We start from the raw sequence: 16,876 nt of genomic DNA, 5'->3' as shown, positions 1-16,876 counted from the left end.
TTAGCTATAATGGCCTGATCTATGTCGTGGACTATTCACATTACCCTTTTAATTGATAAAATTTGACTTTTTCTTTTTTTACTATCGCATGTACTGCACAGCTAAATCCCACACATAACTATTCATTTTCATTAAATATTTTATAATAGGGGAAATTATGAGAATTGAAAATAAGAAGTAAAATCATTTAACCTTTTAAACAATCCATAAATAACCTGTTCTGATCTCGAACTCAAAACTATGCATGCATCACAAAGAAAATTATGAGCCCCTAATTCTAAACCTCTATGTTATAATAATTACTGACCAAAAAACCCTGAATTGTGATAAAATGATTGTAGTAATTTTTTAAAAAAACCTCTAAACATAGCATAATATTGTTTCTGTTTTATGAAACTGTGAACACATTCTGAATTATTTTATTAAATATATCTTAAGAAAAGAGAAAAAAACAGTGCTGTGCTATTACCAGGATCTTCAGAATTTGGAGCGAGGGTGTCATAATTTTGCGTCAATGTTTCTGATATAACAGAACTTCCAGTAAGCCTTTTTTCTCGATTAGCTTTGAAGGAAGGAGTTTTCCTGTTACCAAGCAGGATTAACAGAGTTAGTTCATTAAATAAAATGGATTTATACGGCCATCCATCGCACAAATGCGAGTCTAGGCAGCTGTTAGTTTTTCTTTACTGAACCTGTAGATAAGGATTTAAATTTAAAATACATGAATACAGTTTTATTTATTTTATTTTAGCTATAAGTATTTTCATGGTAGTTAACATCAAGAAATAAAAATGTGCTCAACCACTTAGCAAAGTCATGAGGAAATAAAAATATAGCAGCTTTTCATCTTTTCATCTTTTTCATCATCTTTTCTTGTTTTTTCCTTTCTTAAACTGAAATGTCTACAACTGTCTATTCAACAAAGCAGAACTAGATAGAACTGACTTCCGGTTGTAAGGTTTCGGCGGCGGCAGGAATCCGCTTCTCTGCGGGTCCCTGCTGCGCTCGCCGTCAAGGTACCCCCGATCCAACTGGATTTGGGGGTTGTCGCTGCCCTGAAGGGGCAGCAGAAGACAGAGGAGATCCGGGCAGGGGTCTGGGGACATCGCACCCCCCTTCCCCGGCTGGCTAGACTCCTTTTTCCTGAGACGGTGGGGCGGCTATCTCCATGGCAGCCACAAAGGAATCTTCAACTGGATAAGTTTGTGCAGGAGGAAGTCTTAGAAGGAGACGTTTTCTTGGCTAAACCATGACATTATGTTACTTTTAAAACACCCTGGAAACCTGACTTTGGATTGATACATTTGTTTCCAAAAGAATTTGTTACATCGGCGAAAGTGCTGAAGGAAAGCTCACTCCCCTTACGGAGAAAGCAAAGGAGCACAGAAAAACTTGCTCTTTAAAGGTAAAAATAAGCTCTTTGTTATAAGTGGGAAGGGGAGGACTAAAAATTTTTTTTTAAAACTTTGCTGGAGGAGACGCCTTGAAGATTACAAGACCATTAATTAATGGTAATACGGCTTTTAAAATACATCTGGGATTTTGCCTCTGGAGAAAAAACTGTAAAGAGAAGAAGAGGAAAAAAGTTTTGTTTGTTTGGATTGTTTGATAACTCTGACATTTGGAAACTACTTCAAGATTGAAAGCATCTGGGTTGTTTTAAAAAAAAATAACCTATAATGGTACCATCGGTTGATGAACTGAAAATGGAATATGAAAAATTAAAAGAAAGACAACAAAGTGGCAAGGATTCTTTGGGAGCTGCCTTCCATTTTTTTAGAAATGGCGGTTTCTATGTACCAGCAAACACTGGAGGAAGGAGAAGGAGAAGAAGAAGAAGAAAAGGAAGAAGCCATTTTTAACGGACTAAAAAGTCTGACTAAGAAAGAAAATGGGAAGGGAGAAAGGGAAAAGGAGAATTTAAGATTTAATAGAACAACCAAGAAAAAGAAAAATAGGGTGAAAAGAAGGTACAATGTTAGAAAGCAATTGAAAAGAGAATTACAACAGAGAGGAAACTTAAAAACGGGAGAGGAGAGGGGGGCAAAAAGACCAGATTGGAGAAGAAAGGGAGGGAAAAAGAAAAAAAAGCCACGGGTTAGGACAAGATTGAAAAAAAAAAGTTTTTTTCAGAGATGAAGGATGATAGATAGTTTATAATTAAAGAAGATTCTGCAAGAGTGCATAAGATAGTATCGTAGTATTTGCATTTGAAACAGTTTATTGGAATATTTAATGAAATATTAATGTTTAATAATGATGGATGTTGATATTTGATTGAATATTAGGAGACTGTGTTAAATGATTAATGCTTAGTTAAAGTTTAATTTGTTTGTTTTAATGTTATTTTAACTTTAGTATTTTATTTCTTCTATCCTAAAACAATGTATTTATCAGAATTAGAATTAGAATAGAATTTATATATTTAATTATACTATAAGTTTACTATTCTTTTATTTTAAGATTTAATATGTAGAATGTACTAAGCAGAATCAGGATGGAAATTATGTATTATTTTAAGCTTTATTTTAGGAGAAGGCGTCATACTTAAAGCGATTACAGGGAATTTTTTGTTAAAGGAAGAGATACATAGATGTTTGGTAAAGAACGGACAAAAGATATAAGTATAATGACTTTGAAATAAGATGAAATAAATAAAATATAATTAAGAGAGTGAAAAGATGGGAGAAGTTATATAGAGAATATAAAATGGTTAATAAGATATGAAGGGTATATAAGGTGGGCATGAATTTGATTTAGGTCTGTCAAAAAAGATGTAACCTGGGGCCAAGTCACTTCTCAAAAGAAGTTTTATGTTTTATGTTTAGTGTGTGGATTATTTATGTTTGATTCTAAATTAATAAAATCTTGGAGAAATGAAATTAAAGGGAGAGAAATTGGGAAAAGATATGTATAAATGATAACTAAGGAGGTTTTTTTTTTTTCTCCAATGTTTTGCTTTAGGTTATGTATTTTGTGTGCTTATGACTGATTGAGAATTACTGAAACTTTGATAGAAGGAAATATGATTGAATGAAAGTGAAGGGAGAAATAATGAGAAATTTGGAAAAGATATATATATGTGTAAATGGAAGTGTGATAATGTGGAACTATGTTTTAAAAAATAATGCTTTATTTGCCTTGTTGAAATTTATAAGTAATTCTTAGAAAGGAGGTTTTATACTTCTATGTGTTATGTTTTGTTTGTCTTCAAAAATCAATAAAACTTGTTCATAAAAAAACAAAAAAAAAACAAAGCAGAACTAGATAGAAGAACTGCTATTCTTTTAAGTGCTGTAAACACAAAATCTGTTCTCAAAGTTCGAGACTCTCTATGATGCTTGATATTCTAATGTTGTTGAGCACATTGAAAAAACAAGCAATAATTTATCTGGATTTTTTTTTGAAAGATACAAACTTAAATATATTGAATCGAATATGAATCGATCCATTTCAAGTGAACAGAAACCCATGCCTACCTCAGAAGGAAACCTTTGCTAGTCTGTTTATGAGAAGTTCTAGCTGTAGAAATCCAAGGTTTTATCTGAGGTTTCACCACATTTTCATTGATTGAAACGTCCTTCTGATTGCTATTATGATCTTCAGGAATCCATATAAGAAATCAAAGGAATAAAACAAAATTATGGCGATGAAGAACCTGAACATTTAGCATTATTTGTCCTCTTTTGCCCAATATTCTGTCTCTGTTCTTCTTTTGTAAGGGTTCCCTGGGCAAGCTGAGATACTCCTGACTCCTTACACCACATCAGTTTACCTAAGTTACTCCGTAATGCATGAATCCAATCCTCCATTAACTTCTGACACGATGCTGCAAGGTAGTACTCTGCCCCATCACTTGTTCTGTAAACCATGTATTGAAGATGGAATTAATTGATTTATTCAATATATTCATTGATATCTCTTCACAATAAAATACCTACAGAAACAAGCCCACCAAAAGCCCCATTCTTTTTCATATAAGAAATGTTATTAGCATTAGCAGACCAGAAAACAAATACAAGTGGTAGTTTTTGTATTTCAGCAAAGCCCAAGAAATTTTTTCATGCACTGATTTCAGATAAATTCTGTCCTGTAATTTCTAAATAAAACTGATAACTTAATTCAGACCCCAAACTCTCAATTTTGTTAAATGCAATCATGGTCTAGTGAGTTCTAGTTTAGTGGACAGAACTGAGAGAGGAATTATGCTTCAGGAATCATTAATGATGGTAGCTCAACCTTTGCAAACTGAGGAAGTCCTTTTGCTTTTGAATGACATTTCTTTTACTCCTCTGACCATTCTGTTGGTACTTTTATTTGCACTTTGATTCTTACGGTGCAAATGGCAGCATCCAATTCTACAAAATCATTCTAAGCTTAACAGTATTTAGCTTACTCAGATGAGAGCACTGCATTTTATTCTAATTAACAGTTATGTTTTTTACCTCAAGCTGAAAGCATTTTTTTTCCTGGAATAGTTCATTAGCCTCTCACACCTGGCTCCAGCTATGCTCAGTGATAAGCCTGGAGGTATTTTCTAAACAAGGAGAAAGACAAGATATAATAAGCAGAGACTTTCTACCCCCATCCTTTTGATCCCATGTCCTTTAGAGCAGTGATTTTCAAACTGTAAAATTCCATTGATGCTTCTCAAATAAAAATGTGTGTGGGGGGAAATAGACATTTTGGAGACATGGCCTGTCCATTATGAACTATCCACATTTGTGATGCACATTGGCAAGAGAATGTTCATTCATTGCAGGGGATCTTGTTACTAGGTGAAGTGAGTTTTAGCCATTTTGCTAATACTTGAAAAGAAATAACAGTGCTGCCTGAAATGTGTCATGCAAACTTTGTAGCCTAAATATTTTTCTCAAAATGATTTCAAAATCATTGTTCTAGAAAATATGACCATATTATAGTTTGCTGCATTGTTTCATAAAAATTGCCAAGGATAATGATAACAATCAACCAACACATGTATTTTAAATTTGATCCAGGACTATTTTAATCAAGCATTTTGATGTGATGATACAGGTCAGCTGTTTTGACTTTTGTTAAGAATTTCAGTAGATGGTGTTAGAAAATATAGTCATTTATCAAACTGCATGTCTTAACTAGCTAAAAAAAAGGGTGGAGGAGGATTTTCAGTGAGACTGCAATAGATTTTTAAGATTTAAATGATTATAAAATAAAGTACCTGAATTACTTCCTTCTCATCATTATAGAAGTCAAGTTTATGTCTTCGAAGTTGAACATAGAAAGTGTTCCAAGCCCTTGTCTTTGACTGAAATAATATAACATAAAATAAACTATTTCCAAACTGTTGCACGTGTCAATCTGATCATTATTTAAAATTATTCATCCATTAGTAGCTTGCTTTCACTCTGAAATAACTGACATTAATCCAATGTAGGGTGAAGTAACTCTTTCTGTCCTGAGGCCATAGTCAATCTGCTGCTGTAATTAGAGCCTGCCTCTTTCTCCTTCTGTGCATATGGGCCCACATATACACAATCTTTAGACTATCCTTGGTGAGGGGTAAAGCTTTATAATTGCCCTGATTACAATGACCCTGCTCCACAATGCTGTTTTTTTTTTACTACTATTGACAAAATTCTTGAGCCATACTTTTTTTTTTTTTTTTGGTATATCCTCAAGTTAGCACTGACTCCTGATAATTATCTGGACAAATCCTGCAGTTTTTCCTTGCAAGGTTTTTCATAAGCGGTTTGCCATTGCCTTCTTCCTATGGCTAAGAGACAGCGACTGGCTCAAAGGCACCCATATGGCTTCATACCCAAGGCAAATCCAGAATTCACAGCCTCCCAGTTTCCAGCTGTACCTTAAAATCAAACTGGCTGTCTTGTTTCCCTGATCCCCTTAATAAGAAGAAAGCAGAAATTCAGGAAAAAAGTAGGCAGGACTGTCTGGGACTCCACAGGGGTAAAACTAGCTTTGAGGAATCCCATGTAGAGTTTTGAGCCAAGGGAGATTTAGTAGTTCTTTCTCTTGTTAAACAAACCTTTTGGTGGTAGGAAAACAGGGTTAAATTTTGTAAGCTAATGATCTTTGTAAGAATTTAGTTTTTATATATTGACAAATACTAATATGAGCCAAGGTGATCTGTAAATTTCAATTCTTCCTTTTACTGATATATTAAATAAATGTGCAAAATAGCAAGAGCAAAAGCAGTTAGACTTTTATACCACCCCACAGTGCTTTACGGCTCTCTCTAAGTGGTTCATAGAGTCAGCATATTGCCCCCAATAATCTGGGTCCTCATTTTACCAACCTCGGAAGGATGGAAGACTGAATCAACCTTGAGCTCAATCAGGATCAAACTCCTGGCAGTGGTCAAAGTTAGCCCTGCAATACCGCCGTCTAACCACTGTGATACCACGGCTCAAGTAATTCAACAAAACTAAGTTAACTGAAGTATCATTTTGGCATTGCAGCTGACTTTGCACATGTATTGTGGTAGGGATACCAAAAGGGGAGGAAACAGGATAGGCTAGAATGAAGGGGAAAAAAGGAGAGAGAAAATTTCTGAAAGGAGGTGCATGGCAAGAAAAACATCAGTCCTTGAATTATACCTGGAATTCTCCTTCATTTAGTTTTTTTTCAGATAAATTCTTATAAAAAAGGAAAATCCAGTTAGTTTAATATAATCTCAGGCTAATCGTATCCCACCTTAACTTTTTTCTTTTATCATATTTCATTGGCTTTTAATTAATAATCTAAAGAGTAAAAAAGGACAAGACCTGAAGATCAGAATGATGGAGGTACTGTAGATACATAATCAAAGAGAGAAAGAAAAAAGAACATATAAAAGCGCTTTCACAAAAAAGGAAAATAAACATAAAAAGAAAAAAAATGATATATTTCATTATAATAAACATTATTTGTCTATAAATAAACATTACAATTCTATATACATATATCTAATGTTATTCAAACATGTATATATTCCTAATATTTAACATATTTCATTATAAGAACAAGCATTTACAATTCTATGTATACCTGCCTAATGCAATATTATCCAAACATGTATATGTTTCTAATATCTAACTTATTTCATTATAACAAACATTTACAATTCTATATATACTTGTATAATGCAAATATTATCCAAGCATGTATATATTTCTAATACATATTTTATTATAACATGAAACATTTATAATTCTATTTACTCATCTAATGCAAATATTATTTAAATATATGTAGATTTCAAATACATTTATACAACCATCTTTTTTTAACCTACTATATTTTGTATAAATGAACCCTATGTTTCATTAGACATGTCTGTACAAAGTCTACAAAGTCAAAGGCTTATAAGCATAAGCAGGTATCTGCTCTTAAGTGGCAAGTGCCATTGCATCTTCTATCCATTGAATAAATGGAGCCATACATTTATCTGTACAACATATCAATTAGTTAGCCATATTAAGGGCACAGATGCCCCATCTTAACATTTCATCCACATCATGCAGGTGTTCTACTTATATTTACCTCTTTCCTTCTTGAAAGGACCTGGTCTCTTTTTTCTAGAAAACCTGCCATAATATATCGATTGGCAGAAATCTGAAATGCACAAGAAGCTTGCAAGTAATTTAATTTGTTATGATGAAAGCTTGAATGCAATAAATCATTCATAAATTTATACAATAATATGACAGAAAAAATGCCATGCACACAATCTATAGTTGGGACTCGGGAGATAGAGTGAGAGGAGATGGAACTAAGTAAGGATTTTATTTAGGGAATACAAAATCAATAGTTAATTAAGTGTCCAGTCTTGGAACTATTAATCTTTATATATTTGAATAATGAAGACTGAATTACTGAAGCAACCTGACATACTAGAGGCCTTTGACTGGGCTACTACTCTCACTAATGATTTATAAAGTTTCATTGGATCATCCAGCTAATCTAACCATCCTTCTGATAAAGTCAGATTAAGGGTGAGAGGCTATATTTTGCCTTATTGGTTGGGTGATGTTAGAAGATGCCATAAATCAGAAGAAAGAGAAATGGCAGATTTGTAGCATTAAGAACTGAATGTTTAAAGAGGAAGTGTGCTTTCTGTTATGAAAAGTAAATGACAGTTGTTGTCTTTTTCTATCATACACTGTAATGACAAGTTGATTTTGGTCTCATTCATCCTGATCTTTTGAGTTGCATGTCTTTGTCTCTCTGGTGCATGTGTACATGTCTTTGTCTCTCTGTGCATGTGTGTGTGTGAGCTTATAAATATGAATGGAAATTTGAATGGAAAAAACCTTCAGACCCCCAACAATATCTATAGTTCCTTAAAGGAGCTACATATCTTCGCAAGAAAAATATGGCTTTGTTTTGAGAAGTTGCACCTGGATACTATATACATGTCTTTGTGCACAATTTTGTACAAATACGATTGATCCTAATAAACAATGTTGCTTAAGAATGAAGATTTTAGAATGCTTCTGGTGGATCTTTGAGGATTATTGTGTTTTATATGCAGTTTGGAAAATGTATAATTTATTCTTGGAGTAGCAGTTTTCTTTAAAATTCAGCACATATAAAATTACTATGAGCAATTTCAGACAACTAGACACTCTGCAAATAGGACATCCCAGATTATCAGTTTTCTTTGACCCATTCAGTTTCCCATGACCACCACAAAGTAAAATACAGTAAATTGAATGCATTTGATCTCCTATCATGGTTGCCTTCTTCTTTGCGTGACTTTTTATTCAGACCTGATGTTTTATCATTAAACTGGGAGATGGATAGTAGGGCAAATCAGATGTATTGATAACAGGTCCACAGACTACCTTAAGCCAATCATCAGATCTAATGAAACTACTTATGCAGCATTAATCAGTGATGCCAAGAAAGTTTTCCATATGTGACAAAATCTCATGCAGCCACAGAAAAATGGTACCAAGCACAAAAGGGCACAGAAACAATATATTTTTGTGAGTGGATGGGAACCTATGACTAGTAATAGCCCACGATTCTATTTCCTTAAAAAGTCAAAGAATAAAAGTAAACTATTTTGTCTAAGATTTGAATCAAATACAAGTAAATACTGTGTTTTGAATATTGAGAGATCAACTATTATCTGTGCAGTCCTAGATGAATCTAAAACTTGCAGTTCTAAAAATACCTACAAGGAATTCTAGAACGATTACCTTGTAGAAAGTTAAGTAGGTTATTTCAGCTTGAGTTTCTTTCTCTTCTCTTAATATGAAGCAACATTTTTATGGCACTGACTAACATTTTCATTGTCCTTCAACCCATTTTTGATGGCTGAAGGCTATACATGATACTTACCAAATTACACAACTGAGGCGTTAAGATCAGAATTTTTGCCTTGGGTTTTTTCCCCTTCAATTTCAGGGTGGGTGGAAATAGGTACAAATCTACCTGGTTTTTTTAAAGGGTTTTTCTGTTAAGAATTGGCAGGAAATTCTGCTTCATTAATAGATTGCAGCTGAATTTCATTGCTATAATCCTGGAGGACATTGACCCATAAAAATGAAAGAAAAATGAGACTGGAAAATGTTGCTCACAATTGGCAATGCTTTTGGCTGTTCTGAAGAAAGACACCACCTTATTATGAATTTTGGAATGTTTCTTATGAAACAGCCTTATTTTATATAAAAATAAGTAATGATATCATTGTTCAGTCAACAAAAGGGTAACACAAAAGGGAATAACTTACTTGGGAAGCAGTTTCTGATCCTTCTGGTGATAAATCTGAGTGCAGAAAACTTTGGCAATCATCAGGGGATCCTTCACCATCCTGAGTTTTCATTTCACTAGTTTCTAACTCAGAGGTAGAAATTTCACCACTGTTTATCACATCTGATGGATTAAAATCACTACTGTGTGACTCCAAAAATCCAACATCAGATTGCTGGATATTCAAGTCTGAGGTCAATGAAGGACATAAAGAATTCTCAGTTTCTGGCATGGAATTTTCTAAGCCAAGCACTCTTGGTTCGGGAGAATCATTGATCAACATCAAGTCTTCTTCAGAACTGATTTGGTGCAAACTCTCTTTAGAGTTTTGGGTAGGAGAGACATTGAAGGGATCTCTTAAGTTGGGAATTGAGGATAAAAGTGGTAATTGCTGAGTTTTCTTTGGCTCAAGCATTATGCTTCTTCTATCTGAATGTCGCCTTCTTAGTGAGGGGACTTTGATCAATGTGGTCATTTGCTCATTTTCTTCTATAGTCATTTGTTTCAGTAGCTTCAGTTCTCTCTGAAAAAAAAATCACTTGGAATGAGTGGGAGGACACACAAAAGAGTGTTTGTGCTTTCTATTGAAAATCTATCATTAGCACACAAAATTTGCAAGTTTCTGGCTACTTAATCAAATGATATTTAGGCTTCTGCACATAGAATTATTCATTCCTTGAACACATATGCATATGAGTGTGGAAGATTTCACCCCTGTATGTAAATTTGCCTCACATAGTTTCTATACCACTAGGAAACTACAATAGAGCCTGAATGTTGAATTTTCATGCCTGTCCTCCCTCCAATTGTGAAAGAAAACATACAACTGGGTAACAGCTCCACTGATTTACTATTGAGTCTCACTAATACTACTATACACCACTATTTTGTCTCTATTACCATATTTTGGCTGTAATGTACACCAATAGTCACTGACAATTTTCACTGACACTTTCAGAGTGACATGCAAAATGAAACAAAGAGTGAAGAACAGTGGATAAAAGAAATTAAATATGTGAAATAAGAGAAAAGGAAACCAACTGTTTATATCAACCCTCTTTAATACCTTTGGGTCCTTGCAAACCATCCTTACTTCCACTACAACCAGGTAACAAATCACGTGTTGTCTTTTATTTTTAATTTACTCATTTGTCTCTAACTGAAAATCTCATTAATTCTTTCCAGACATGACATTCTCAATCTCCTCCTTCTTGCTCTTTCCTCAAATATTTACTTTGCAATTTGATCTTCATTCGTTTTTTTTGTATTAGCAATGTTATTTGATGCTCATCACTCTGCCTTATATTTAATCTATGCTCACTTTTTATCCATTGATTCTTGACCTTATCTCTTATTTTCCTACTCGCATCTCTTAAGTAATCATTTGCATTCAACTTATTTTTATATTTTTCCTGATTTCAATTAAATATAACAATGTAGGCAGAAAAACAGTCTTATTTGCTTCTTTTGTCAAATACCCATTCCTAACAGATCACACAATGCTGGCCAAATACTGAGAAGTAGATGTCATAGAGGTTACAGAGAGAGTAAGTTTCACCACATGGGAGTACTCCACTACTTTACAAAAATAACGCAGTTTAAAGCAAACCCAAAGAAATTTAAAGCATTTTCAGAATGATGTAAAAAAGCATTTATCTTTTCCCAGAGGAAGAAAACTTTTGGAAAATTGGCAAAAATATTTGGTGCTTTTGTAGGTGACCTTCCATGGTAGCTATTTCATAGAAGGAGCAAAAATCAGTAAGAATGTTGAAAGCTGGGATTTAAGGGAAGAAAAAACCAGGGCAGGATGAGGTCAATCCATTCCTTAACTGCCATTGTCTTAAACTGTTTTTTTTCCTGCCCCCAGCAAGATCACATCTATAGAACAATAGATCTCTTCATACATCCATTAAACAGCAGTTCTGGCTCTGGCTCTGACAGCCACATGATAGCCATAATCTGTAAAGAAAAGTCTGCAGAACCTGACGGTCTATTTACACAGACATCTCCTTATAGATATCGACTGGAAATGAAAAGTGTGGATGATGTAATGTTCTGTAATTTTCACACCGCTCTATACAGGAAGAGCAGAGTGCAAGACAACTGAGGAAAAAAAACAACAAAGATTCTCCTCCATCATTCCTGTATTTTAAATCTCTGTGGTTAGAAGGCTGTCCTTTTCTTTTTTTAAAAAAAACCATTGGGCCAGAGGTAGTATTCAGCAGGTTCTGACCAGTGCTGGAGATCTGGTAGCAGAAATTTTGAGTAGTTTGAAGAACCGGCAAATACCACCTCTGATATCTCCACCCCAAACTATTCTCTGCCTCCCGAGTCCCAGCTGATCGGCTGGGTCTCCTTTGGTTGCCCTGCACAGGAGAACGGAGCTGGAAAGCAGGTTAGTGGGCTGGGGAGGGAATGGGGATTTTGCAACCTTCCCCTGGAGTGGGGTGGGAATGGAGATTTTACAATATCCTTCTCCTGCTATGTCTACCAAGCCATGCCTACCAAGCCACACCCACCAAGCATCGCCATGCCCACCAAGCCACGCCCACAGAATCGGTAGTAAAAAATTTTGAATCCCACCACTGCATTGGGCTATTGTTGCACTTAGTAATCCATACATAACCATAAGAAGGCCAAGCATAATATAAAAAAACAGGTTTGAGTGAATTGCCACCTTATTATTAAGCTTAAGTATAAAACCACATGGGGTTTGGGAAAGATGATGAAAGGTATTTATGTAAGGCCGGTCCCCCACATGTCTTCCTTGGGTTTAACATAGTACCTTTGTCTTTCTCTTCAACTGTGCAAATTTCTCTTCTTGGGCTTCTAGCATTTTTTCAAAGTCTTGATGCTTCTTCAACAGATGTTTAACATCGGAGACAGAATTCTAGGGAGTGAAGTCAACAAATGCAATTATTTTAGTACAGAAATGCCATTGGGGTGGGGAGGAGAGGAAAGAGCAGAATAGGGAAAGAGAAACATCCAAGTTGGCTGTGAGGAATGGCTATGAAGCTTTCCTGCTAATGAAGCACAGATGACTCTTCTTTCAATTTCTTCATTATCGAGGTTATATTTAGAATATGAATGTTGGAAGGCAACAAGATTTGTGTCTCTACGTGCTTTATATGACAAGAGCATTCAATTTTGAAGGAATTTTGTTCAAGGGAAAGGCAGGTTGTTGGCTTAGCAGCATGCAGTGACTGCAGCAATTTCACTAGAAATTCCCACCCGGCCAGTATTGATATAAGTGGGAGTTTTTTTCCTCTCTCCTGATGGCAACATTGCTGCATGCCTAGCAAGTCAGCTTTGCTGTCACCATGGCTGGGGATGGAATTCTTTCAGTATTATACAATTAAGCCATAAGTTTGCATCTCCTGGGTTTGTTTTTAGAAGACTCATTGGCTGAATTTGAGTTGTTCATTCTGCCTCAGCACTAATCTTACAGAGTGGTTGAGGGCAAAATGATGGGAGTTTACTTGAGTTCCTGAAGGAAAAGCAGGCTATAAACCAGACACAAACTTCTCTACCCTTTGGCAGCTGGGAAAAATAGAGTGATAGAAAGATGTTTAATATCCTTCCTTATTTCATGCAATTAGAGAAATTCAAAAGAAATTTCCCAGGGTTCTGGGGAAAAGCTAAAAAATTAAAAGTACATAATTAAAATGTTTCAGAAGTGATGCAGTTGTTTTTGGATAGGTTTGAGTTTGGCATTTTGCACTATACTGTTGCTTACTTACCCCATAATTTGAATCTGAAAGAAAACTCTCCTTAGCTGTCAACCAGGTTTCAGCAAAGTCCAGCTCCCTTTTTAACAGCTGAATCTCCCAGTTTTCCTCATACAAATCCTTCTTCAGATCCCAGATTTCTCTCACTTTTTGCATTAGCTCCAATAATTCAGAGAGTTTCTCTTCGATCTAGAGAAACAAATTCCCATATGGAAATTGAAGAAGGGAAACAAAAATACAAAAAACCCCAATCATTTCATTTTTCATAAACGTAAACTGAGTTTATGACATCTTTCCAGGAAATCTCTTGAGCTATTTTGTTTTGGGGAATTCAGTCCTAAATTATGTACAGAAGTAAAATGGTCTTTTTCCCCCTGAAACAAGACTCAATACTCAAAAGAATTTCAAAGTGATGTACAATATCCACTAAATGCCAACAACCAATAAGCAACAAAGAATATAGCTAGCCATAATCTTTAATAACATCTTTTAAGTAACCGAGAGAATAACAACAAATGGATATAGTAATATATGGATAGGGGAACAACAGGTTTCAGCTGAATCCTAACAAGACTAAGTGGCTCTCGTTTTGGGGCCTTCTAGATCACTTCTTCATGATCTAGCCCAGACAAACTCTGTGTGCAGTCTGGGAGTCCTTCTAAACTGATGGTCCCTGCCTGAGGAGCAGGTGGCAGTCATGATGGATAGGAGGACCTTTGCATAACTTTGAGTTGTACACCAGTTGCCCATTTTCCTGAACTACATGTCCTGTTTACCTCTAGAGTGGATTACTATAACATGGCCTACATGGAACTGCTCTTGAAGAATATCTGGAAGCTTCCGCTGGTGCAAAAGGCAGCTGAGGTTTACTTTTTCTGCCATGGCAGAAAGAAAGAAGAAGATGGACAAAGAGAAGAGTGAACATAAAGTTTGGCTTTAAATGCCAGAAATGAGGCAGATCAATTGTACAATATAATCTTTGTCTGGAAGTCCTACAGAGTGGAGATACTGTAGCAAGCTGAATATTTTGAGGACTTGACCAATTTGTTTTTGGAGATTACAATAACTTTTAATTTTTTATCCTGAAAAATACAAATAAAATAGTTTCCCAAAAATGCCCAGCAAAATTCATATTTAGTAATATGAGCACATTAACAATTTTTACCCCCCTCACTTCATTTTCAGCTCTTTTTACAATTCATAAGGCAAGCTGAGTAGCGTTATAAAAGTCAACATGAAGTCATTAAGATATTATGACCATAGGGAACATTTCAAGCAAATCCTGTTCTTTTCTTCCTTCTTTCTTCATACAATCTGAAGGATCACATGTTGTGTTTAGATCTGGTAACCTTGAGCCTGACTGGGTTGTCTCATATCAAGTTACCATCTTATTCTCTCCCTACGCTGTTTGTGCTTTTTTTTAGATCACAAGATCGATTTATTTTGAAACTTTATCTAGATGCCTTATGCCAGGGTAAGAAAAGTGACTCTTGCAGTTGAAAAGGAAAACTGGGATCTTCTAAATCATTTGTATAGCCATACCACAAATGGAAGTGCAATAATTAGGTAATGTTTGTTAAAGTCAGCTTAGAGACAAGATTCAGAGTAATTTTTAAAGAAGTGAAACAAATTAAATTAAACACCTGAGCATTTCCCAACCTGACATCCTTTTGATGTGTTGGAATTGCAATTTGCAGAGTTTCCAGGTGATATTGTTGGAATTGTACTCTAAACCCAATTAAAACAACTGCTTAATATTCTAGTTTGTTGAACTGTTTCCATAATTTTTCAATTTAAATGAACTGGAAATCTTGGCAGGCAGGCAGGGCTGTATTTGCATAAAGAACTCATTCATATTTCAGGTTAAAAAGGATACAGGAAGCATGGGCATATAGTTAATGAACGTTTGGCATAAGGGAAGCCTATTTTTGTTGACTTTTGGTGATGGGGCATACAGTTTATCAGTTTTCAAGGGAAGTCATGAGGTCCCCAGTTTAAAAACTTTTAAATGTTTTCAAATGTTTTTATTTTCCAGATTGTACTATAAAAATGTTGCAGAATCAAGTCTCAAATATTCTGCAGCCTATTTGAAAGGATAGTCTCTCTCTTGACAAGCCCTATAAGAAAAGGAGAGAATACCAGCTTTAGCTAGAAAGTGAGACCACTTCAAACTTTTTAGTAAATGTAAATGCATAGGATTTACAACTGTTTAGCATCTGCTCAAGAAGCAAGCTCAGTGTAAAAGGGTTTGAAAACTTTCTTTACCAAGAGGATAGATAGCCATTAACCTACACATTAATGCTTATTCTAGTTTAGCACATTCTAAGAGGAGCTTTGATATCTCAGTAACTAGTAACCTACTCCATTAGTTTTATTTAGGTTCAGCGTGGATCTTGATGTCATGCTCCTAATTATTTCTTGCTCTTAGGTCACAGCTACTTTCTGAACCCAGCTGGAAAGGTTGGTATATTTGTAAATTAAGTGTAGAAACCAAACATGCTATAATTGACATTTCAGTTTATTGCTTTCTTTAATCAGTAGCTTACTTCCATGCACATAAAATGTCCTTCCTTCACCAGGTTATTTCCAGTTTGCCCCAAATCTTCATATTTCAACCATTGTTTGTCTATGTCAAGCTTGTATTCCTTGTGGCGCTTAATAAGCAATTCAGTTCCCAGAAGATCATTTGCTACCTCCTCTGAAACAATCAGGGAATGCATCTTTCTTGCCCAGGCTCTGGAAAAATCCCAATTAAAACATCAGATTTAATTATGAGATACATTGGGTACACGGCAAGTAAATAATCCATGCATAACTCAAAATGTGAAATCCAGCTTCCACTGTATTATATTCAAAAGCATTGTAGGTAGATATGAGTATAGTATACATTTATCCAAAAGTTTTTTAAATTTGCTGTACCAAGATTTCATCTGCACCATCCCCACCCCTTTACTATTATGAAAGGAAGTTCAATCAGGCTAATTCATACATACGTCAACTCTCTGCAGTCATTGAAGTAGACTTGGGCTTTTTCAGCCTGATGCAATTTCAGCTTTCTTTCCTCACACTTCTTGTTTAGTTTCTCCCAGCAGTCTTCAACCTCAGAAAGTCTGTTCATCATGTTCTCCCTGGGCAGAGGGTAGAGGCAGCCTAGGCGCCAGGCGTCTCCTCTAACTCTTTCCAACTCTTTTGCAATGGCCGCTAGTTCCCTCTGAGATACACAAAGGAAAACTAACTAGCTTGGAATATTCAAGCCCCGCTCCCCCTCCTCCGATTTTTGCTTCTTTCCCATAGGGCTTCATATCTTTTTTACTAGGTAGAGTGAGATGGATCTGAATCATCTGCCATTAATACAATCTCAAACAACATGAAGAAGGAAATGATCTGAGAAAAAGAGGAAGTCAGAACAG

At 35.3% G+C, this 16,876-nt stretch overlaps 1 protein-coding gene across 1 annotated transcript in view; it reads right to left on the bottom strand.

Annotated features, from left to right (window-relative positions):
• The window catches only part of SPTBN5 (spectrin beta, non-erythrocytic 5), a 98,640-nt gene that overhangs the window by 2,318 nt on the left and 79,446 nt on the right, over nt 1–16,876 (bottom strand). The window contains exons 58-68 of the mRNA XM_087931059.1: nt 16,460–16,677; nt 16,013–16,202; nt 13,479–13,655; nt 12,524–12,628; nt 9,719–10,261; nt 7,522–7,593; nt 5,201–5,287; nt 4,446–4,537; nt 3,776–3,861; nt 3,480–3,600; nt 470–582 (exon numbers count right to left, since the gene is read on the bottom strand). Of these exons, the coding sequence (XP_087787185.1) occupies nt 470–582; nt 3,480–3,600; nt 3,776–3,861; nt 4,446–4,537; nt 5,201–5,287; nt 7,522–7,593; nt 9,719–10,261; nt 12,524–12,628; nt 13,479–13,655; nt 16,013–16,202; nt 16,460–16,677 (1,804 nt within the window). The remainder of the gene's footprint in view (nt 1–469; nt 583–3,479; nt 3,601–3,775; nt 3,862–4,445; nt 4,538–5,200; nt 5,288–7,521; nt 7,594–9,718; nt 10,262–12,523; nt 12,629–13,478; nt 13,656–16,012; nt 16,203–16,459; nt 16,678–16,876) is intronic.

The sequence above is a fragment of the Pseudonaja textilis genome, chromosome 1 (genome assembly GCF_049901715.1).
Source record: "Pseudonaja textilis isolate UNSWEBS1 chromosome 1, rPseTex1.2, whole genome shotgun sequence".
In the NCBI taxonomy this organism is placed as follows: domain Eukaryota; kingdom Metazoa; phylum Chordata; class Lepidosauria; order Squamata; family Elapidae; genus Pseudonaja; species Pseudonaja textilis.
The sequence above is the reverse complement of the archived record's forward strand: the minus strand, read 5'-3'. Positions and strand labels throughout refer to the sequence as shown.